General features: G+C 33.8%; 3 protein-coding genes and 1 non-coding gene across 7 annotated transcripts; 2 read left to right on the forward strand and 2 right to left on the reverse strand.

The window, feature by feature from the left end:
• Positions 1 to 1,080: 1,080 nt before the first annotated feature.
• LOC111012924 (UDP-Glycosyltransferase superfamily protein) lies at positions 1,081 to 6,113 on the reverse strand. 4 transcript variants are annotated; one of them, XM_022287240.2, is made up of 9 exons: positions 5,984 to 6,113; positions 5,200 to 5,360; positions 3,931 to 4,047; positions 3,347 to 3,540; positions 3,161 to 3,266; positions 2,904 to 3,051; positions 2,625 to 2,788; positions 1,803 to 1,969; positions 1,081 to 1,613 (listed from the first exon to the last, which is right to left on the reverse strand). In XM_022287240.2, the coding sequence occupies exons 2-9, from the start codon at positions 5,258 to 5,260 to the stop codon at positions 1,320 to 1,322; spliced, it is 1,251 nt and encodes a 416-aa protein (XP_022142932.1). In that variant the 5' UTR covers positions 5,261 to 5,360; positions 5,984 to 6,113; the 3' UTR covers positions 1,081 to 1,319. The 4 variants fall into 4 exon arrangements, 3 of the variants coding, with proteins under 3 accessions (XP_022142932.1, XP_022142931.1, XP_022142935.1); XM_022287239.2 differs by lacking the exon at positions 5,984 to 6,113 and having other exon boundaries at positions 5,200 to 5,977; XM_022287243.2 differs by lacking the exon at positions 5,984 to 6,113 and having other exon boundaries at positions 2,625 to 2,764; positions 5,200 to 5,976.
• A 659-nt stretch (positions 6,114 to 6,772) lies between these two features.
• Positions 6,773 to 11,623, reverse strand: TLP7 (tubby like protein 7). Its single transcript, XM_022287244.2, has 4 exons — positions 11,119 to 11,623; positions 10,254 to 10,341; positions 8,832 to 8,961; positions 6,773 to 7,588 (listed from the first exon to the last, which is right to left on the reverse strand). The coding sequence occupies exons 1-4, from the start codon at positions 11,470 to 11,472 to the stop codon at positions 7,003 to 7,005; spliced, it is 1,158 nt and encodes a 385-aa protein (XP_022142936.1). The 5' UTR covers positions 11,473 to 11,623; the 3' UTR covers positions 6,773 to 7,002.
• LOC148208475 (U6 spliceosomal RNA) lies at positions 7,844 to 7,950 on the forward strand. Its single transcript, XR_015788643.1, has one exon. It is a non-coding gene; the product is annotated as a U6 spliceosomal RNA (small nuclear RNA).
• A 6,295-nt stretch (positions 11,624 to 17,918) lies between the features above and the next one.
• HEME1 (Uroporphyrinogen decarboxylase) lies at positions 17,919 to 22,009 on the forward strand. Its single transcript, XM_022287169.2, has 6 exons — positions 17,919 to 18,078; positions 18,162 to 18,307; positions 19,903 to 20,288; positions 20,408 to 20,692; positions 20,926 to 21,161; positions 21,541 to 22,009. The coding sequence occupies exons 1-6, from the start codon at positions 18,053 to 18,055 to the stop codon at positions 21,707 to 21,709; spliced, it is 1,248 nt and encodes a 415-aa protein (XP_022142861.1). The 5' UTR covers positions 17,919 to 18,052; the 3' UTR covers positions 21,710 to 22,009.
• The last annotated feature ends 282 nt before the right edge of the window (positions 22,010 to 22,291 follow it).

Here is a 22,291-nt window from a genome sequence, read left to right on the forward strand (position 1 = left end):
TTGTCATAAAGTGATTTTTTATCCATCACTTTAAAATCACTTTTTGGAAAATCAACTTTAAAATGATTATATTAATCAATTTGATAGTAGTAAAAAAAAAAAATTTGTTTTCGAAAAAGGTTTTTCAATCTCGCATGAGCGTTGGGGTTGGAGGTATATGTCAATTACCGCTGAGCTATGTTCACTTTGACAATATTAATTCAATTTTATTCCAATAAACTATATGTAATTAATATTTTATGACATTTTTTATTGAACAATAAATATAGGGAGTAAATACTAAGTCGTCAAACAATATATTAATACCTCAATTGATTAGGGTATCGATTAAAAGATTATGAATTCGATCTTTCTTACAAATTTTAATCTTTATAATTTTTGTTTCTATTCTAACATATCTCACTAAAAGATAAAATTTATAAAGAGGAAAATTTTAAAGAGAGAAAAATAAATTTTTAGAGGGAGACATTTTAAACCTAAGTTAGAAAAAAAAATAGAGAGAAAAAAGATTAGATAGAAAAATTTTGTTTTTGTTTTTCTAGTTCTTGGACCGAGAAAAAATTAGAAATAGAAAATAGAAAGAAAAAAAATTATTTTTCTACAATTTTTGTTTCAAAACTAAAAGTTTGCCGTTAAACTTGTGATCTAAAGTCTATATAATTAGAATACAATTTCAATGTAGGGTATTTTTTCCTCTCTTAATCTCTATAATTGTGTTAAAATTTGTTAAATAATTATTCAAAAGGAAACTCATTGGCATCATATCACGCATTGGTAAGAAAGATTGACCTTTTCTTTCCCTTTTATGAACAGAGACAATACTCTTACATTAAATGAAAATTTAATATCGTTGCTTTAAAAATAAAATACTTACCAAGAATTAAAATATCAATATATCGATGGATATATCCATAAAATCGAGACCTAAATCTTAATTCCAAACACAACATATGTAAGGTGAATGAAGCAAATAAAATCTACTCATAAACTGCTCAGATAATTCCCATAAAATTTTCCTGCCAGTGCCAATATAAAATGTTCCACATAAAACATTTAAAAATCTCAACCAAAATTCTCAAGTTCTTGAAAACTATAATCAGATTTATAAATCAGTTCTGAACACTAAAAAAGTCATACCCAAATGATGTTAATTCATCTTCTACTGGACCAAGCAGTGCACAATAAGTGTATATAAAACAAAGCAGTAATTTGTATGTGTTTCTAATTTTACCACTTTACAGAAGATCCACTGGTATGGGTTCAAAGGGTGTTGCAGTACCTTGTGGCGAATCGACTTGATTCTAAATTGAACTGCATTTTCAGTCCCTCTTAGTTCGAGCAACATCGACAAGAAATCGGTTCAAATTCTGGCCGAATATCCTTGTAGAGAAAGATTCAATGATGTGCTGCCGGGCTTCCCTACCCATTCTTGCTGCCATCTGAGGATCCTGAATGAGTTTCGCCATTGCAAGGGAGAACTCTTGCGGATTGGGCGAACAAAGAAATCCCGTCGTGCCATTTTTTATAGTCTCAACTGGACCCCCACTGTTGCAGGCAATAACGGGCTTGTAAGCTGCCATGGCTTCCAGAGGAACAATGCCAAAGTGTTCATCCTGCAATAATTCATATTATTTTTTAGTATGTATACTAAACAAACTAATATCATAGCTAATGATTTATTTTAGTCAACGAGGTGGGGGTCTCGAACTCAGTCATGACCTCTTGGTTAGAGATAGGTGCCAATTATTACAAAAACAACAGTTAAAATCTCCTTAGGTGCGTTTAGCTGGAGATGCACACACCTCCGGTGTGTAGAGGACAGCGAGACATTGGGAAAGGAGAGCGTTTCTTTCGAGTGTTGAGCAGGATGTGATGAAGGTAACTTGATCGGATACACCTTCTCTTTCAGCTAAATTCCTGAGCTCCTCCAAGTACTCAACATTCTCTCTTAGTCGTTTATCGAAGCCTCCTGCAATAAAATGTGAAAACAATGGTAAATAAAGTAGTAAAATGACAAAGGTACTCCCCTTCGGTGCAAATAATCTCCAGAAAACAGGATCATTGAGTAATATGATGTGTAAGTTGGACTGCATCAAGCTTTAACTTATTGAGTCACATACTGTGAACTGTGAAGCAGAGCCAAGATAGAGAATGAAGCATGAGTATGTTAAAAGCCTGAGTTTCAACATTTGAGGCCTGATACCATTTAAGCCATGTTTAAAAGAGATCTGAGGTATTAAACCATTTGGTATAACCTCCAAGCATATCCTATTCTATGACAGTAATCAAATTGAACACATAACTATAGGCTCCTAAACAAAACAAAACAAAAAAAAGACACTAGTTCATAGTTCTCCATATACATTAAGCAAGCTTGAATTAAGTCCTCCCCCCTAATGCAAGTAAGTTACTCACTTCTAATGGCAAAGTACTTCTATAGAACATTAAAACATCATTTTGATATCATGACTTTGGTTCACACCCCATTCTTACTTGATAGGAAACAACACTAATGCCAAAAATTATGATTGATGGATGGTGCGTCATGCACCGTTCAACAACATGATAGGTTTCTACTTTACACCCACGAGATACAATAATACTAAGGAGAAGTTGAGACTTGCCAGCAATGATCAAGGAAACATCAGCCGCATTGTAATCCTGAAGAATGCCTCCTTCGAGTGTGCCAAGCTTAGCAAAGGCTGAAATAGCTAATCCAATGTTTTTCTTTCTTTCAAAACGGTTGATAGAAAGAAAACCCAACCTGAGGTGATTATAAATATAAGAACTGAAACGAATATAACAGAGAATTACATTAAAAAAATAAAAAAATAAAAAATTGCAGATCACAGTAAAATAAAATCAACTCAAAGGAACAAGAGATATACAAACATGTCCGTTACTTAGAAGAATGGGGCTCATCAAACTGATCTACATTGACTGCTGGATAAAGAACAGCTGGTCGAATTCCTTGTGCATTAAGATGTTTGAATGTATTGGCAAAGGTGGATGCAGTAAATTTGCTATTGACCAGTATCAAATCTGCCATTCCTGTGATTATGGAAGGTGAGAAATGTAAATATCGAAGAAACATGGATGACTGTAATATTGGAACAACATAAGAATTGAAAGAAGTAGAATGAATTGTCAGAAACCAAACCAGTTGTCGATTCTTCAATAAGGTCTATGGGTTTTCTATACAGCCTCCTCAAGATGGTCGTGTGCTTAGCCAGTAACAGATCCGGAAAATGACAATAAAATACAACCTGGATAACCGTGCAGCTTCTTTTGTCAACCATGATAAATAAAGTAACCTCAACAAATAACTATGCGAAAATATCCATACCTTCGTTGACCTTTTCAGTTTAAGTAGTGGAACAACAACAGAGATCTGATCTGCTAGTATGACGTCAAATGATGGCCACATAAACAGCATGCAGAGAGTGACAAATATACACCGGAGATATGCACATACTGCATGGAGGCGGTAAAAGATATGGCGGGGTAGGAAATCACCATACACGGTAACTGGAAAGGTTCCTGAGAAAAATTAGAAATGGAGATATTAGTATGGAATGCAAATACTATTACAGAAATTTGAAGAAGATTACAAGAAGCAGTCATTAAAGTAAAATGGGAACGTAAATATTTCTCAGCATGGAAGACTCTTCTTTGCATTAGCAAAGAAGCTGATATGAAGATATATCATTCCTTTCTCAAAGCCTTATCCTACACAAGTTCATCATTAAACTGAGACTATGATATGGTTAAGAATATAATGTTAGAGGACATTTTAAGTTTAGAGATACTGGAATAAGTTCTTCCTCTTTTCCTTTTTCTAGACTGCACAAAACTCTATTTATCAGTGGAAAGACATTATATTATTTGCAATGATGAACCCATGAAGATAAAAGCTAGAGTGAAGCACACCAGCAAGGGTCTCCTCAAAGCACCGATTTTTGTCATGGTGCGATGTAAAAACATGGACATCATGTCCATGGGAAGCAAGTTCAACAGCTGCATCAACAATCAATCTCTCAGCTCCACCTAAATACACAATACTCTCTTAATAGCAATCCATGACAATAAAATGCATATGGTTAGAAAATTCGAATACATGCATTAGAAAAGATTTGTTACAATTCCCAAATAAAAACTGAAGCACAGAAATTCACAAGGACACTGTTACCCTTAAATAATTTAATGACCATTAAGTGCAATGGAGCCAAGTCCTACCAGTTCAGTTTCTTTCACTTGATTAAGTTCTTTGAATTTTATTTTTCAAGTTACAACAACAAGAAACAGAGAAAGGGGAAAAAATAATTGTTGTTGATTCTAAGTTAAATATCTCCTAACTTAAGAGATGAATGTTGAACTAAGATATAATTATAATATTTAGAAAGCAAAAAAGGAAATGTTGGATTTTAATCTTAAATTTTTTTTTTGCACACGACTCGCCTATATAAATTCTAATCTTAAAATAGTTTTTTGCACCGACTCACCTATATAAATTCTAGTTGGTCTTAAAATTTATTCTGCAAGTTTGCATCCCAAGACTTAAAAAATCCATCCTTGATTTCGTTTTGTTCCCCAGATGATGTTTCGAGAACTAATACCTCATTGTCTCCAACCATTGGAGCATAGAAACAAGATGGGAAAAAAGACAATTAAGGAATGATGACAGATTAGAGCCTCCCTTTGATTAAATCCCATCGCAGAATCTTTTAAGTCACTACTAGATCCATGTTGGGTTAAGTTAAATTTGACCATTTCATTGTATTCTCAACCCTCCCTCCCACAATGTGACTCAAAAAAGTAATTTATGTTGTTGAACTAAACTAGATAAAGTAAGAAATATATTATCCACCTGAAGAAAACAACTCAACGGTCCAATAGAAGCTAAATTCATTGAAAACAATCTGACAAGTGACACATAAACACACTTCAGCAATTCAAAAATCACTAGATTTAATGGGCCAGTGTTCCATGCTTCTAGAAGAAAAGAGAAACAACACCAATCAACATAAACAACAATCAAATTCACATAATGTGCCTGTGCAATTCTTCGGCTCTATAGGCATCTATTGATAAATCAAAATTCTAATCAATCACCTCGATCAAATAGAAAAAATCAAACAACCCATTATTTGTTGATGGAAATTCAGCAAACGATGTCGATGAGAAAGCTAATGTTCTTACCTATGCCAAGGTCTGGGTGGATTATGGCGATCCTCATCTTCAATCCCCCTTTTGCTGCCATCGTCCCACTCCCGCTTCACAAAACAACTTGTTGCAGAAGAGATGGATTCCCCCGGAGCTTCTAGGTTCAACCGAGTTAGGAATTTTCTGGTAGTGGATCCCTGTATAAAGGAGCTCAAGTAACAGATGAACTTTTTAAGTCCACTCCACATATTGATAATTAATATTAAAAATGTTCAATTAAAAAAAAAATTCTCTCGATCTAAAAAAACCAATTTAAATATTGCATATTGGATAATATCGGATGGTGATATTCAAACTTAATAGATAGATAGGCAGAAACCCTAATCGCCACAGTCTAAATAAGGCAATAAATTAATGATGAAGATGGAATGGAAGATAACTTATTCATTACAGGGCAGCCATGGAAAAACACTCTGAAACAGTCAAATGCCATAGAATTCTTACAAAATAAAAGCAACCCAAACGAGCAGATCCTCAAATCATTCAACAGAAAACCAAACTATGAGGAAAGCAATTCAAATAAAACCATACAAAAAAACAATAAATAAGAAGATTGAACAATACAAGTTGTCCAATTTGTCCAATACCCAGAAGGGGAAAATTCCCAAAATCTGAGGGGAAGATGTAATTCCAATACCCAGAAAATAATAGCAATATAAAAGAACGAAAGCCGTCAGAAAATGAAATGGGGGAAGCGGAATGCGTACAACACTAGAAAGAAACAGCGAGAAACGCAACAAGAATGATGAGAGAGAGAAACCTGATGGCGTTGGTGCAGAATGAAAAATAAAATAGGGAACGAATGGATTTAGAGAGATGACATTGAAATGGGGAGAGCTTTTTTGGGCTAAAAGGGAAGGAGGACAAAGTGTTCCCGAAAACCGACCCGACCCACTTCATCGGGTCGGCTTTTATCAAATCGAACCGATCCTATGGACATAAACCGAACCGACTCGAATTCGAACCTTTTCAATTTTTTCCCTCCTCCTTCCTTCTTTCTTCCTCAGTCTAGAGTTTCTTCCTCAAAGAAATGAGAATTTTAAAAAATTTAAGGACATGTAACAAAATAATTTTTTCATTTAATTCATACTTCATCGAAAACCTCCAGTACCTTTTGTTAAATTTAAGCTTCAATGTGCCAAATTTCTCGTCCGAACCACTCGATAGATCGAAAACACCTAAATTGCAAATGGATCTTGCTATATATTATCATGATTTCATCAAGGATTCATAGCACATCATCCATTCTTTCACATTATTTGATTCTCTAATGACAGATAGAAAGTACTTTTTCCCTTCCAAATCTTCCCCTTTGAAACTCCTAAACAAATGCTTTGCTGTCATGTGCCTTAGTGGAGATCACAACTCCAAACAAGTCTTAGTTTCAATAAATAATTCCATTATAACTAAAATTCAAACCATCCACCCAAGAAATAATAATAATATGCCCAAAAAAAACATTTATTATGTTTATGACAATTCAAAAACAGAGGTTGAAGAAAAGGCATGAGAAGAGAAATGAAAGTGCAGGTAGATCAGAAGATTGAGATGAATTAACAATTCTCATCCTTTTTAATTATATATTACATATACATAAAGATTTAAAGAAGCCATAATGCTTGCTAGCACCACCACAGTATCGTTTCGTTGCCCTGAACTTCATTTTAAAGTGATAACAATTGCACAATAATAGCACCATGTACAAGAAAGGCCTTTTCTTTTTTTCTCAATCAAGCCCCATTTTCTTAATTAAACAAATTTTGGCAAAATATAATACTACTACTCGCACGCCAACTTCGTGCCGAAGCTCGTAAGGCAAATGGCGAATGCCTGAAATGCAGATAATGGCTGCCTATAATCCATAGTAAAGATATCATCACCTACCTTCCCAAACTGAAGGAGGACGGTCTCCTCGTCCCCTTTACCTCCTGGCTGGCTATGGTCGATGGTAGCAACAAGTTGGAAGTTTTTAACTGACGCTACTGTCACCCGACCGTGAAAATTCAAGCACCAGCATTGCAGGTGCTCATGCCATCTAGGAGCTTTGTTTCTCAAGACTGTCGACCCAGAAGAAGAAGGACCCGCCTCAGGTTTCTTCATCTTCAAGTCCTCGCAAGGTTGTTTGCTGGTGCCAGTGTCTTCTGATATTGGGCACTTTAGAGAGCATATCATTCTCCTGGGGCCTCTTGATTTCAAGAGATTAAATTTGTACGAGACTTGCCCGACCTCAAAGTTACCTGCAGAAACTTGTGGGCTAATCTGCTTGCTCGCAAAGCGGCGACTTGCTTTACTATTTGATGGCTTTGCACCGTTATGTGGAGGTTGGCTATCATAAATTGTAAAATTGGTGCCAAGAAAATCGGAGCTGCAAGGTTATCAGAAAATGAGGAAACAATTTAGTGCATGTTACTAAAGGAAAACGACTTGCTACTTATAAAACAAAAATTGTCCCAAGAAAATTCAAGCTGCAAAATTGTCGTGCTAACAAGTATATGATCTTCAGCACAATACGGAGAAAGAAAAAGGATTTGTTAACTAATGATCTCTCTCTAAATCTACGGGTAAACTTGTCTTGGGTAAATAAATATATTTGAGTACAATACTGAAAAAAGAAAAAGATTTGTCAACTAATTGACACATCCAATAAAATTGGAACGATACAAAGAAGATTAGCACGGCTCCTCCGCAAGGATGACACGCACGAATCGGGAAACGGTCCAAATTTGTAAACTAATGATCTCTCTCTAAGTCTAGTGGTAAACTAGAGTAGTAAATACGTGGTAGCATCAAGCAGTTTTTGCAAGCTATTTACGTGGTTTCCCGATCAGCAAGAACCATATCCCATATTATGGCTCAATGCTGTAAGAGCCTTTGAGAAAAATGGCAAGTAACGAAGAGAACATTTGAAGATAGGGATAGACATGTGAGAGAGGTCTAAGATTTAGTTATCCATCTAGGTACTTCCTCTCGGAGTTCTCATAAACATTTGAGTAGATATTAAATTATCCATCCCACACTTGTTCCAACTGGAAAAATTCTTTTTAAGCCTTTTATTCAGGAATTCTCCCTTTAAAACTTTCATTTGACAAATAAAATTATTACCTTTTAAAAATATAAGATACTTCAACTACTGGCCCATGAACTACACTAGATTGGTTTTTACTCAGGTAAGCTAAAAGGGGAAAGAAAAAATGGCAAGGTATCTGTAATTTTTAATAAAGTTCCAAGTAAATTAAGAGCTATCACATGACCTCATAACATTTACTAATCGAAAAGTTTTTTAGGAACATTTAATATTTCAAAAAGAGAGGCTCTACTATACTCTCCCAGTATGCTTTATTGGTTTGGTTCTTGCAATTCCCGAAAGAAGTTTGATGGGTCCCTCATGGGAAAGCAAGATCAGGCTGAAGATATAAATATTCCCAACACGAAAAAAGTAAAACTAGCATCATCCTAGTGTTAAGTGTATCAGTTATATATATATGTGTATATATGGAGAGAGAGAGAGAGAAGCATTCAAAACTCGGGATGCAAAGACGTATGATGCGCCAAAAACAAACAATTTTTCCCCTGTAAATTTCTCTCGACATGAATATCTTAATTCTTACCTTAACTTTCCCACGTAAGCATTGCTTCCTTGGGATAAGTCTTCAGCATCAAGTGATATTATATACTCAGTATGAGCTCCATGCCTATATCTCCGAGCAGCTAAGAGGAATTTCCCCTTATCTGTAAATGCTGGAGAAGTATGGGAAAAAACCCTTAAATGAGCTAATAGCACGTATACAATTTTCTATTAATAGGATAACAAACAACAGGCAACTATATGATATATAATGATGAGATCAAATGAAGAACAGAGATCTGTCAATCATCATCAGCAGCAACCAAGACATACACCGGATGCAAAAGTTGAAATTTTAATGCATAGAGCCACGTTTAAAAACTTTAAACGTCAAAACAAATCTTTTGTTATGTTAAACTAGCGAACTTCTAACCAGAACTCATGGTTGGTCATCTTCATGCTATGCTCATTGAAAAAGACAATCAGTGTCGGAAAGGAAAAGAATAAAGTTGATGTTTCTCATAAACTCAAAAATCCATTCATATGTGTGTGCATGTGTGCAAGAGAGATGTTTAAGCTAACCAATCAATCCCATATGGTAATTGATGTAACTGAAGTTAAACATAAGCCTCTTTGGATGTCCATGCCAGCCTCTATTCTATCATTGACGGTCCACAAGGGGAGCTAAGAATCTTTGTTTAGATGACTAGGAAAACTTCTACGTGAGAAGCACTATTAAATTGATTGCTTGCACGTATACTCTCGACCTAATCTTGACTGAGCCTTTGAGGAATAAAAAGAAAATAACAAAGATTCCAGATAAACAAAAGGATAAGATAAGACAACATAAGGCAATGGATAAAAGAACAAGAACATGCAACCAGAAAAAGTACTCCATCCACTAAAATGAGCGTGTAAGAGAACAAGAAAAAAAAATCATTTACAAAACCCAAAGATAAAAAAAATTCACCCGATGCCTGAATGTTACATTCCCAATATCTCCAAAATCTTTGGAAAAAAAAGTGCAGTTGCATTTCAACCTTACAACCCAAAAGAATGCTCTTTTGTTAAGAGTTGCAGAAGCATGCCATTTTAAATTCAAATTAATGACAAATGAAGTTCTAGATGTAGTTTAAATTTTTTTTTAAAATGAGCAAAATCCTTATGTTTTAATTATAAGGCAACATTGCACGCCACCATATTTGTGTGTTGAAAAAAAGTTATATTTCTTTTCAATCATCTTCATGGTGAATAAAAAGGGACAGAGGAAGCATAGACCTATAAATTTGGCCACACTAAATAAATTTCTTCAGCCTTTTGTAAGTTATATGACAGCATAAACCCTGGTAGAGTTAAACCATTCATTCAAGTCATATAGCGTGAAACAGATGATACTTAGCTCCTATTTCATTGCCGTGACCCTTTTTCCTCTACAAATTGAATAATTACACCAGAAGTTACTCACATGGTGTAAGGGCAAGATAAAGGTAAAACGTCGAAGTCTTCTTGTTCCTCTTTATAAGACACTGATGCGGAAGGTCGCTTGGTCCAGGCTGCATTGCACATTACCATAATTTGGATGATTATTCAGACAACTTTTTACAATATATTACAATAAGATCAATGTCGCATCAGGATTCAGAAGACACCAACGTTCTTTATTTAACAACTCATAAGATGGTATTCTGATGAGACTCAGAACAGAACTATTTACACAGCATGAAATTGCTTTGCAAACCTAATGATTCAGAAGAGAAGTAATATTTATGGGAGCCCATATTCAAAAATTATTTCGTATAATTCGATACATCTAAGCAACAAGTCCACTTTATTAATCACTCAATGGGAGGCTCGCTCTGGGCATGTTCGAATCACCAAGAACGGAGCATCTTAGCAGAAATTAGAGAGAAATCTCGGTCACTTTATCGCCCAAAACCATTCTATGCAACACAAAAAATGTCTTGCATTTTCCCATCCACAACAAAAGGAATTCCCAATATTACATAGCTGTATGCAATCAACGTTCGAAAAGCAAACATATATCTACACCGCCAAGCCAACTACTTCAAAATCCATCCGAAAATCACAAACATATACAAACAATCCCGCACATTTTCAAAAACTAGCATTGTGTTATGAAATCTAATTCTCGATCCCAAATACGCCGCAGATTAATTCCGAACAAATATTTTTTAAAAAACCGAATATATGTAAAAGAAATAAAACACTCTACAGCCACCAATTGCATACAATTTCATTAACCAATATCAAAAATCAAAATAACAAGAAGTTTGATGAACATCGATAAAAAAAAAAATCTAAAGAAATACCTGTTTGAGGCAAGAAGGGAAAGTGATCTTCCCAGTATGATGGGCGGCCTTCGCGATCTCCTTAGTAATGTCCCTCCAACGCTTGCAGACACAAGCGCAGGAAACAAAGTTTTTGCGGTTAGGCCAACGGTCCTCGGAAGCCTCCACTCGCTGAATGATCTCTCCAAGAAGCTCCGGTAGCATGGAGGACCAAGAAGATTCACCCTGCATCCGGTCGCCACTCCCGCCCGGCTGACCGGCGTCATCTTCCACCTCCGAGGCGGCGACTCGGGCGATTCCTCCTGCAGCATTCGGATCCTTGTGCGACGACTTGGAGGAGAACTTCCGAGAGAGAAACGATTTGCGAAGAGACATGGCGCTGGTTCTAGGGCTCAGCCTCACATCGTGAAGGAGATGAAGAGGGAGAGAGAGGACAGTTTTTAGAGAGAGAAAACATAGGGAAGAAGACGAGAACGAAATCGCAGAGAAAGAAGGGGAAAGGGGAATGATACAGAGACAGGGCTGTGAGACAAGGGGTAATGCTTTAGAACAACGCGATCAATGCGGAAGTTGTGATGGGGCGTTCGTGACAGTGATGTGAGTTTAGAATTTCTCCGAGGCGAGAAATAGAGTTGGGCTTTTCCACTGACTCGGTCCATCCAAGACAAATGACGAAGACTTTTTTTCCCCTTAAATATTCAAATATTCCTTTTTTTTTTACTTTTTCTTTTTTTTTAATTCAATTTTCTATTAATAAATATTAATTTAAAAGAACTTGGAAAAAATTAAATACTTTTATTAGGTGTGACAAAATGGATTTGGTTGACTCCAATTCCAGTAAGTCTGACCTACTCTTTTTAATTTTCTTTTCATTTTATTTTATCTTCTAATTTTTTTCATTTCAATTTTACTATTAAAATAAATCATATTCATTATTGCCATTTATCTTTAATTATGCATGTATTTTATTTATTTCTCTAATAATGAATACTAAACCATATACCAATTTCAAATTATAATATAATGAGTATGTATTTTTTTCGTTTTTTATTCTTTTTGAGGAAAATATTTTCGTATTATGCAGTAAAATATGGATTGATATATTATATATACCAATTTATTATTAGTTTATTTTTTATAAATCTTATTAACATATAGTTATTCCTTAATATGTGAAAGTTCTAACATAGATTAAAAAATATACATATTTTCTTATGTTTGTAGGTATATGTGGTTTTTACTCTAAGTTTTTAACTTCTTCTCTTTTTCTTAAGAAAATCTTTAAGGGTCTGAAATATTAATTTTATTATCAATTTTAATTTGTTTCTATATCATATAGTTAATAAATAGTTTTATAGTATATTTTCGCTAACTTGAAAATATTATCAGAGATCAAATTCACAATTAGAAGTTAAAAAGGAGTTAACGTGATGTCTCTTGATTTTTTTTTTTTTTTAAACAAGTTTGTGAAAATAGATCATGGTTTTTTTTTTAATGTGTATGAAATTTTAGCAAAATTTTGGAAACTTTTTAGGTTTAAATTAATATAATTTTTTAAGTAATTTTAAAGTAGGGTTAGAAAAAAAAAACACGTGGATAAGTAAGAATAATTTTTAAAAACCAATAACAAAACAAAGTCCCATCCTCTGGATTTTTTGTCCTTGACCCCCAACCTCTATTCCTTGGCTTAGGAAATTAATTGGGTAAATGTTGAGAAATATCCTATCTGAGAATATTTTTGTCATATTTTTAAAATCATAATTACGTTGTTATACTTGACAATGTGAATTCTCACCTTAAAAAGAATCTATATTTTTATATTTTTCTGATGCATATTTTTGAATAAAAGTCAACTATATATTAATAAATATGATTTTTCCTAGTTCAAAAATAACAATAATAATAAATAAGATTCAAAAGAAAAAAAAATTAATTCTTACGCATGAATGTGGAGGTGTATCAACTTTCATCTTAAGCTTATAATTTCGTCGGTTTACACATCAAACTTGGACGAATGTTGCAATGTTTACCTATGTGGCAAGTTTTGTACTTCAATAAAATTTTATCGTACGGTAGACTTTCGTTTGAAAAGTAATTCAAAAAATGTTCTTTCTTAAGTTTAATGATATTAAAGAATTATAAAATATGTTAATATAAAATCAATTGGAGTTCAAAGAAAAATTACACTAAAACTTCTTTTCCCTTACAAACACAAAGGCAAGACTATTAACAAAATTATTTAATAGTTGATTTTATGGATGTATGAAACTTAATTTTGAGCAAAATTTGATTTTCCTTTAAATAAGTTGTTTTTTTTTTAGATTTTCTTTTTCGTTTTCCTTTGTTAAATGTAGTGAGTGGGTGACAATTTAAAATTGCAACATTTATCTAAATATATGGTCCAATTTGATGTAATAAAAATTTGCGGTAAAAATTGATATATCTTACCGAGTTTATGGTAAAAAAAAATTTCCCTATAATTTAAAATTGGATATTTTATGCCAATTTTAATCTTTCAACATTTCCACACTTATTAGTTAAATAATTTTATTGGGTAGTCGAACATAACTCAATTGATAATACACCAATTACTTTTTCATTCTCAACCTGAAAGGTTCGATCTCCTAGGCCACATTTATTAAACTAACAAAATAGTTAAATAGATTTTTAAAATAATTATATAATATTTTTTTAAAAGTCAATAATATATGTAATAGTATGTAATACTAATTTTACAATTTTTGCTCCTCAACATAAGCATAATTAAGTGGTTAAGATATATTATTCATTCTCTAAAGGTTAAAGAGTCAAACCTCTCGTACTCACATTTGTTGTATTAAAAAAATTAATTTTATAATTTTAAAGATGTGAGATATTATATTAGGAACAAGTTCGAGGTTAGAAATAATAATGATCTCAAACTCGCACCCTCAATTTAGACTAGGTAGACCCTACGAAACTTGACATTGGAAGGATTTCTGTCATTTTTAACCAATTAAAAAGTGGATAAAATTCAAATATTATATTTAAATTGTTATTAGGTGTGAATATCTTTTATTATTTTAGGACTAAATCAAATAATTGAAAACATAGAACAGTTAATTGTGAAACAAACATAACATTTTAATGTACCGAAAAAAAACATGACATTCCAATTTTTTTTAAATAAATATAAATATTTAAATAAAAGGATCTTTGTTTTCCACAATTTTAAATATTGAAATGGACATGAAGAGTTAGGTGGGGTTTTTATCAAATTAGAAAACATAATAATAATTTTTTTTGAATAAGTGATAATATTAATTATTAATGATTAAAAAAATGGATACAGATAATGATAGTTTAAGATGTTTAACTAAGATATAATGGTTTGTGGGCCATTTGTAGACAAAATAGTTGGATTGTTTTTTAAATATTACAAATTTTAAAACTTATTTCAAAAATATTTTAGTTTCAAAAAATAGTGTATATTAAATTACTCCGTCTGTATGCAGGAGACGACTTATGTTCATTTAAAATGAGATGGAAAAAAAAATTTTATTTGACACGTGGCAGAGGTCTCTTTCATTTTATTTTTTTTTTAATCCTAAGATTTCGAAAAGTAAAACTAAAGTAGATGATTTATTCGGATGCAGATTTTTAAGTTTAAAAGATTTCCTTAAATGTAGATTTTTGGTACAACTGACAAGATTTTCACTGTGTTTTAACCCCAAAAAAATTGGTCAACAAGTATTAAGATCTACCAGAACTACAACGGTGGAAAGCAATGAAACCCGGATGTATGGGTTGGAGGGAGATCTTTTATGCTCATGTTTATAATATGGGGTCAAAAAGCCAAAATAAATTATTTTAGCCCTTATAAAAAGAAAATTAATTTTTTTAACCGTATTATGAAACACGAAAAAACTCATTAACTTATCAAATTTTCTATCGAGCCATGAAAAAGATTCAACAAAAGACATAAACAATTCCATTATATGTTTTACGTGTTGGGATTGGTGGAGTCAAAACGACGTTAGAACGAGCTAGAAAAGAGTCGGGGTCGAAGCGGAGATGAAAAACAGGGAAGCAGAGCGCTGCAGGCCACTTGGGCCGAGAAGACAGTACCGCGGCGCTAGGCGCCGTCTTGGTTAGTGCACGGGCGTAGTTTTCCGTCCGTGACGTTGTTTCGATGTTTATAACTACGCAGCCTTGAGTTTTAGGGTTTTACCAGCTGAACAAGGGGTTATTTGCAGCCGATTTTGAGCGGGTTTTGGCCGCGGCTCAGGCATTGGTAGAAGCTTTGGGGTTGATCAAGATCGATATTATCGGGTAATTGTATCTTGGGTTTTTCATTCCTGTTCCTAAGTATTAATTGTGTAAAATACTTAGAAGTTATGAGGCTTTTGTTGAGACCTTTATGAGATATTCTGGGGAGAGTTATTGTATCCAATCATAAACTATATTATTTTTTGTGGAAGGGGAAATTATTTAGGTCAAGCAATTTCCCAACATTACGATTATACCGAAACTCATGAAGTACAGGATTCTTTGAGATAAAATTCTCGAATGAAATGTTTGCGTTCCTCATTCTTTCATTTTTTGGATATTTTTCTCAAGATAAGATAATGGTTGGAATCGTGTGTTTAACTCAACTATTACTTTGTGGTTTAGTTTAATATAAAATATTATTAATTAATTTATTAACATAAATGTTATAAATTTGGATAGAATTAATATTTTACAATATTATATAATTTATAATATATTATATTTTAAATATTTTAATTTTAACAAAAATGAAATAAGTTTATAATATGTGAAAGCAAGCATAACTAAACGTAATTAGCATACATCTCTATGTATTTATCAAAATATTTATCTTTTTAAATATAATTCTGACAAAATTAAAAAATAAATTGTTTTCAGAATTTCCACTTATTAGAGTATTCGAAAATAATTTTCGAAAAATGATTTAGTGAATATGAAGCAAGATCTTCCGTTCTCTACCAAGGAGGCCTTCAACAATTTGAGGAGGATTTGTAGGAAATCTCTAAAATTGTGGTACTTTCAATTTTATTTGAACTCGTAAATTATTATATATATTTTTTTAATTTTGCTCATGTTGCTTGAAGATTTCGACGCATGTCTTGACCAATGACATTTTCTAAAATAATTTGGGGTTTCAAATATTTTAATGTTTTATTTTTAATAATATTTAAAAAAATTCCTAAGAAAATGATGGGATATTGCTTTTATAAATGAAATTAGAATAAGAGCCCAATTAAGCAAAATGTTTTAATGTGTTCTTTAATGTTATAATTTTCCCATTATCACTCTTTTAATTTTCGTTGACAATAATACATTGCATAATTTTAGAAAATTTCTCAACTCTGTCTTTTTTTTCTTCCAAGTACAGCATAAATTTTAAATTTGATTTGAATTGTGCTAGTTCACAAATTTTGAAACATTTTTTCACATATTTAATTATGTTATTTATGTCCATATTCTTTTTAAAGTTATAACATAATTTAGATCAATTAATACTTTATAGTTGCCAACCTGAGTATAGTTCAACTTTAATTGACATCTATTCTTTTTTAGGTTCAAACTGTTCCATTTGTAACGTGTGCAAACAAAGTCGAACACTGATTAGGGAAAAAGAGATCATAGTATATAGATCAAGACAATTATATAAATTTGTATGAGATCTTTTTGATGAAACAAAAAACAAAGTTGTGAGGGTTATGTCCAAAGCGGACAATATCATACGATTGTGAAAGTACTTGGAGTACAAGGGGTACCGTCCTTAACAATTGTGGTATTAGAGCCATGGTAAAAAAAATATAAAAAAAAACTAATTGTGTGGAAAGAATCCTCGGGAGTTGAATAAGAGTGAATGGTAAGCCTAAATGGAACTTGTGGATGGATCTCGAAATCGAACAAAAAGTGCTCGAGGTTGCAAAGACATATTTTGTGCTCGGGTGACGAGCAAGACATGCCTTATTGAGTCGGGGTAGATTGATAGGAAGCCGACCACAGTCCGGTAGGCTGATAGGAAGAAGGAGATATATTTGTTCGAAGAGAGGAGATTGAAGGTGCGATAAAACGACATCTGGTGTTCCCACAAGGTGATCTGTGTAGCGAGTGCTCTATCTGGAAGACATGCTGAATAGAAACAGACTCTTGTTTTCTATCGGGAGTAGATGAAGAGTAGATGAATTGCATGATTATTCGAGGCAAGATACAAGTATCACTTTGATCGAGGGAAGGATTGTTGGATTTGTAAAGTGTGTAAACAAAGTCCAGTTAGAGAAGAGAGTAATTCATGGATCAAAACAATTATCTCCATTCGTATGAGACTTTTTGAATGAAACCAAAAGCAAAATCACGAGGGTTATGTTCAAAGCGGACACTAACATAGCACTATGAAGATACTTAGGGTATCGTTATCATTAACACAAACCTTCAATTTGTTGTACTTTACTAACATGTGAAGATAGAGATTTGAACTTTCGATTTTCTAGTGTAGGATATATACTTTCTAGTTAGAATATATACTTTAACCCCCGACGATTTATGTTTATATTGACAACTAAGTTCAAGTATTTCGTGCTTAGGTTTGGACATTTATTTTACATGATTTTGAGTATTATATTAGTCGAATTTTGAACCACATAATTTAACAATTTCCAAATTTACTTTTCAAGATCTATTAAGTTAAAAAATGCAATATTTTTTCATTAATAAATTTTGAGGACCTTTTAAAATGCTTTAACCGATTGAAAAGAATTAATAAATCTTGCGGGGTAAAAATTAATTCCCCGCGAAAATGGAAGACGTAAAATAGATGAAAGAAGTAAAATAATAGAATGGAAAATGAAGCGACAAAAATCCTGAAAACAGGACACAGCGATAAGGAAGCCATTGGAGAAGAAGCTCTACAAAATCATCAATCTCTCTCTATCTCTTCCGGATGAGTAGTTTCGCTTCGCCGGCCAGGTTAGCCAGTGTTCTATTCTGCCAAATTCTTCTTCTTCTTCTTGTAATTGCTATGTGCGAAGCATTTTGTTCTTGTTTTTCAGTGCCTGCAGTTCTCTGGGATGGAAATCTTCGAGCTTCTTAGTCCACTCGGCCATAAAACCGAGCAATTCCGTCGAATTACTTATTCCCAGGAGGCTAGTCTCCAAAAATAAACATTTCTCTGTCACGTGCTCATCTTCATTATCGGGTCTGTTTTTATTTTGTCTATGAACTTATCTATTACTGTTAATTTTGAATTGAGTTACTCTCTGTATCGGGAATGAAAGATGTGATGGTTTTGAGAGCTCGTAGTTTGTATTTTGTACATGGAGACTGGTAATTTGTGTGAATTGTTGAAATCTTGACTATGGAATTTGTTGTTTTAGTGGGAGGATGAGGCTGGATTTCTGTAGACCTAAGTGAAGGAAAATTGGTTAACATTTGCTTATACGGAATTTCAACCAGAGCTATGAACATGGAGGAAGTTTTACAACCTAATGGAACTGAATTTCAACCTGTTAGTGATTTAAAACTATTTGAAGCAAATTCTTAGGCTCTTAGCACCATGTTTGTGTTCTCAGTTAATGTAAAAAGGAGAGAAATGAGGAAGAAAAAATCTGTATAATTTCTACTTACCGAGGAGTATTTAAAAATTAAAACTATTTGAGGTGTTACTCCAGGAATCTTTTTCAATTTATAATCAGATTTATGAAATCTTTATGCTAGTTAAAGTTATTTGAAAGATACTTTTACGAGGTTATAAAACTGAGGAGCCGACTTGAAAGAACAATCATTGTGGAGAAAAAGGAGCATAATTAAAACGGGCACCAGGAAAGTGATTAAAATTTTGCATTTTACTGTGAGCTGGTTGCGTGAAAATATTCTTGTTTCAGAGTTGTTTTCTTCTCAGATGGTGCCTCTTGTTAGTGATGTGGACATAGGGAGAATTATTAGACTTCAAAAATTGTACCAGATGGCTTCTGCCTGCCAATCTACCATCTCTGTTGGCAGAAAGAACAAAAATAATTCTTCCCTCAACCATTTCTATTTTTCAATTGCTTTTGCTTAAGTGATAGGTAATTTATCCCATTCTTATGGCCAATATGAGTGGAAAAGGAAAGAAGGTCCTTGTCCTAAGATTGATCCAGAGGCTAGATTTAGCTTAGCTCACCTCCATTTCTGAGGAAACTCTTCTTTTATCCTTTATGGATTTGCCTAAGGTCAGTGGCCCCTTTAATGTGATCAGAAGTTTTGAGAAAGCTTTCTAGGTCAAAGGTTAATCTGAGTAAGTCTACTGTTGTTGGTATTACAGTCCTTCCAATGAGGTGCACATTGTTACCAATCTGTTTCACTGTAGCAAGGAAGATTTACCACTTTTCCTAGTTCTTCCTTTAGAGGCCACTCTTCAGCCTTGAAGTGGAAAGAAGTTTTTTCCATCTCCAAAATGGGAGAATTTACTCTAGCCCAACCAGCTTTATCCCCACCTATTTGTTAGCTTGTATTTCACATGCTGCTCCACTCTTCTCTGATGCAGAATTAACATAATTTTCTATAGATACCTTGCAAGTTGTCAAGACATGACAGTGACTAATCCTTTAGGGATAGTCTTAACTCTTGAAACAACTTCTTGCCTTGTCACAGGACTTCATATACAATAACAGCAACAAATGGGTCATCTTTATTTTATTATCGTTCTAACATAATTATGCTCGTGTTTAACAGTGTACTTCTTTCCTTGTATTTGGATCCCGAATTAGAGATGGATGGTGCTTATTTTCACTTTTCAGTGAACATTTTGATCAGATCCTCCACTATTGGTGAAGGCGGCAAGAGGAGATCCTGTTAGTCGGCCACCAGCATGGATGATGCGGCAGGCAGGAAGGTATATGGCAGTTTACAGAAAACTTGCAGAGAAATATCCATCTTTCAGAGAGAGATCAGAAACAACTGATCTCATTGTAGAAATTTCATTGCAGCCTTGGGAGGCCTTCCATCCTGATGGAGTTATTATTTTTTCCGACATTCTAACCCCTCTACCTGCATTTGGCGTCCCTTTTGACATAGAAGAGGTAAGAGGCCCTGTTATTCAGTCACCTATTCACTCCGAAGAGGGATTGAAGGCTCTTCATCCCATTGATTTCGAGAAACTTAACTTTGTCGGGGAGTCGCTTAAACTTCTGCGCAAGGAGGTAGGTTTTGTCACGTTTCGTCCTTATAAATAAAAACAACAATATTTTGTACGTCTAAGTGTTTGACATAAAATAATTTTGAATTCACATATTTGGTTTGTTCTTTTTTCTTTTTTCAGGTTGGTGGCAGTGCTGCTGTCTTGGGTTTTGTAGGAGCTCCTTGGACAATTGCAACATATATAGTGGAAGGCGGTACAACACGAACATATACAAAGATTAAGAGAATGTGCCACACAGCCCCACATGTGTTAAAGACGCTCCTTTCTCATTTGACACAGTCAATATCAGAATATATTATTTACCAAATAGAACATGGGGCTCATTGCATACAAATATTTGACTCGTGGGGTGGACAATTGCCACCTGATATGTGGGAATCTTGGTCAAAGCCATATATTGAGAAGGTAAGCTATCTTTTCACATTTTAGAACTCCTTGCAACTATTCAACCAACTTTTTTTTCTTTAACTGGACAATTTGCTGGAAGAGAGAACTTGCATTTCAAAGAACTGGAGCGACCATGTCCATCAATCAAAACTTAACATAAAATACTGAACCTTACGATGTAAGCAAATAGATAAAGTTGCAATATCAAACGGTCTCTTATTTTTAGTCATCATTGAACTTCTTGATGGCAGATTGTGAGTACAGTAAGGGATAAGTGCCCTGAAACACCACTTGTTCTCTACATCAACGGAAATGGCGGTCTTCTAGAGCGAATGAAAGGAATAGGAGTTGACGTTATTGGGCTCGACTGGACAGTGGACATGGCTGACGGAAGGAAAAGATTAGGAACTGATATCAGTGTACAAGGAAATGTTGACCCTGCTTATCTGTTTTCTCCTCTTCCTGCTCTAACGGAAGAAATTCAAAGGTTTGCAATTGACCTTCCTGCTCTTGTCTTTGTTCATGACTGAGAAGTTTTCAAGAGTTGGGACCATAGTTTTAGTGCCAGGAGAACCCGATTCTTGTCATTTAACTTTTTATGTTGCTTTATCCATCACGCTTTAAAGATGAACCGTACAAGCCATGTGACAAAACTATGGTAAACTGGCCAAGAATAGAATCCCCATCCTAGAATCTTATTCAACTGCTTGCTTCATATAGAATAATGGCAGAAGTAGCATATAGATGCATAAAAAGTAGTTCTCTCACGTTCTTGTTTTTTTCTTTCCTTATAGATAAGGAGTTGTTTATGTGATTTGGCTTCTTAACATTGTTATCTGCATTAAACATATGGGATATGTTTGTAGGGTTGTGAGATGTGCAGGACCAAGAGGACACATTCTAAACCTCGGGCACGGTGTCCTTGTCGGTACACCAGAAGAAGCGGTTGCGCACTTCTTTGACGTCGCTAGGAGTTTGAACTTTGATACTTTGTCCCAAGATTTGGCAGCCCAAGAACCCAAATTGGTAGCATAGTTGAGTTAGAGTGATTCGATCATTTTGTTTAGAATTGGCTGAAGATTTTTATTAACCTTTTTGGTAGAAGCGGCTGTCATTTGATTTAACATATGGCTTTGAGGACCTGAGATTTCTGTAATCTGTACATGCTCAAGGGTTGCCTATTGAAGTGATTTTTCTATTTGTAACCTCTCTGTGAAATTCTGTATCAGTTGAAGCAAAACCCTCTAAGTAGGTTGAAATACTCCTGGGGTCTGTAATTTTGAATTTGTGGCCCATGTATTTTTAAAATATATATTTTAGTCCTTGTACTTTCAACTACTGTTCATTTTAGTCTTTGTACTTTCAAAATATTTATTTTGGTCTCTATATTTTTAAAAATTGATCATTTTGGTCTATATTTACAATATTTTGTATATAATGGAAACTCTTCTGTACAAAATTACGGCTACATTTTGAAAAATTTAGTAAGGGAAATGTCTTGTTAAACTTTTGATTGAAATAAATGAGATAAATACGAAAATGAAGGGACTAAGATAAGATAGTCACTTTTTTAGAGTACACGAATGTTTTGAAAGTACATAAAATGAACAAAACTTG

This window comes from Momordica charantia (genome assembly GCF_013281855.1).
Source record: "Momordica charantia cultivar OHB3-1 chromosome 10 unlocalized genomic scaffold, Mcharantia_2.0 BLBB01000010.1, whole genome shotgun sequence".
NCBI classification, from domain to species: Eukaryota; Viridiplantae; Streptophyta; class Magnoliopsida; order Cucurbitales; family Cucurbitaceae; genus Momordica; species Momordica charantia.

Excerpts from the sequence above, each read along its gene's own strand:
- TLP7 (XM_022287244.2), bottom strand. The coding sequence starts at position 11,472 with ATGTCTCTTCGCAAATCGTTTCTCTCTCGGAAGTTCTCCTCCAAGTCG. Across the intron at positions 10,342-11,118 it reads TCCCTTCTTGCCTCAAACAG|CCTGGACCAAGCGACCTTCC; the intron begins GTATTTCTTTAG and ends TGTGCAATGCAG. Across the intron at positions 8,962-10,253 it reads TTATCTTGCCCTTACACCAT|CATTTACAGATAAGGGGAAA; the intron begins GTGAGTAACTTC and ends ATACTTCTCCAG.
- HEME1 (XM_022287169.2), top strand. The coding sequence starts at position 18,053 with ATGAGTAGTTTCGCTTCGCCGGCCAG. Across the intron at positions 18,308-19,902 it reads GTGCTCATCTTCATTATCGG|ATCCTCCACTATTGGTGAAG; the intron begins GTCTGTTTTTAT and ends CATTTTGATCAG. Across the intron at positions 21,162-21,540 it reads CTAACGGAAGAAATTCAAAG|GGTTGTGAGATGTGCAGGAC; the intron begins GTTTGCAATTGA and ends ATATGTTTGTAG.
- LOC111012924 (XM_022287240.2), bottom strand. The coding sequence starts at position 5,260 with ATGGCAGCAAAAGGGGGATTGAAGATGAGGATCGCCATAATCCACCCA. Across the intron at positions 3,541-3,930 it reads CTTTGAGGAGACCCTTGCTG|GAACCTTTCCAGTTACCGTG; the intron begins GTGTGCTTCACT and ends AATTTTTCTCAG. Across the intron at positions 1,970-2,624 it reads TGTTTCCTTGATCATTGCTG|GAGGCTTCGATAAACGACTA; the intron begins GCAAGTCTCAAC and ends ATTTTATTGCAG.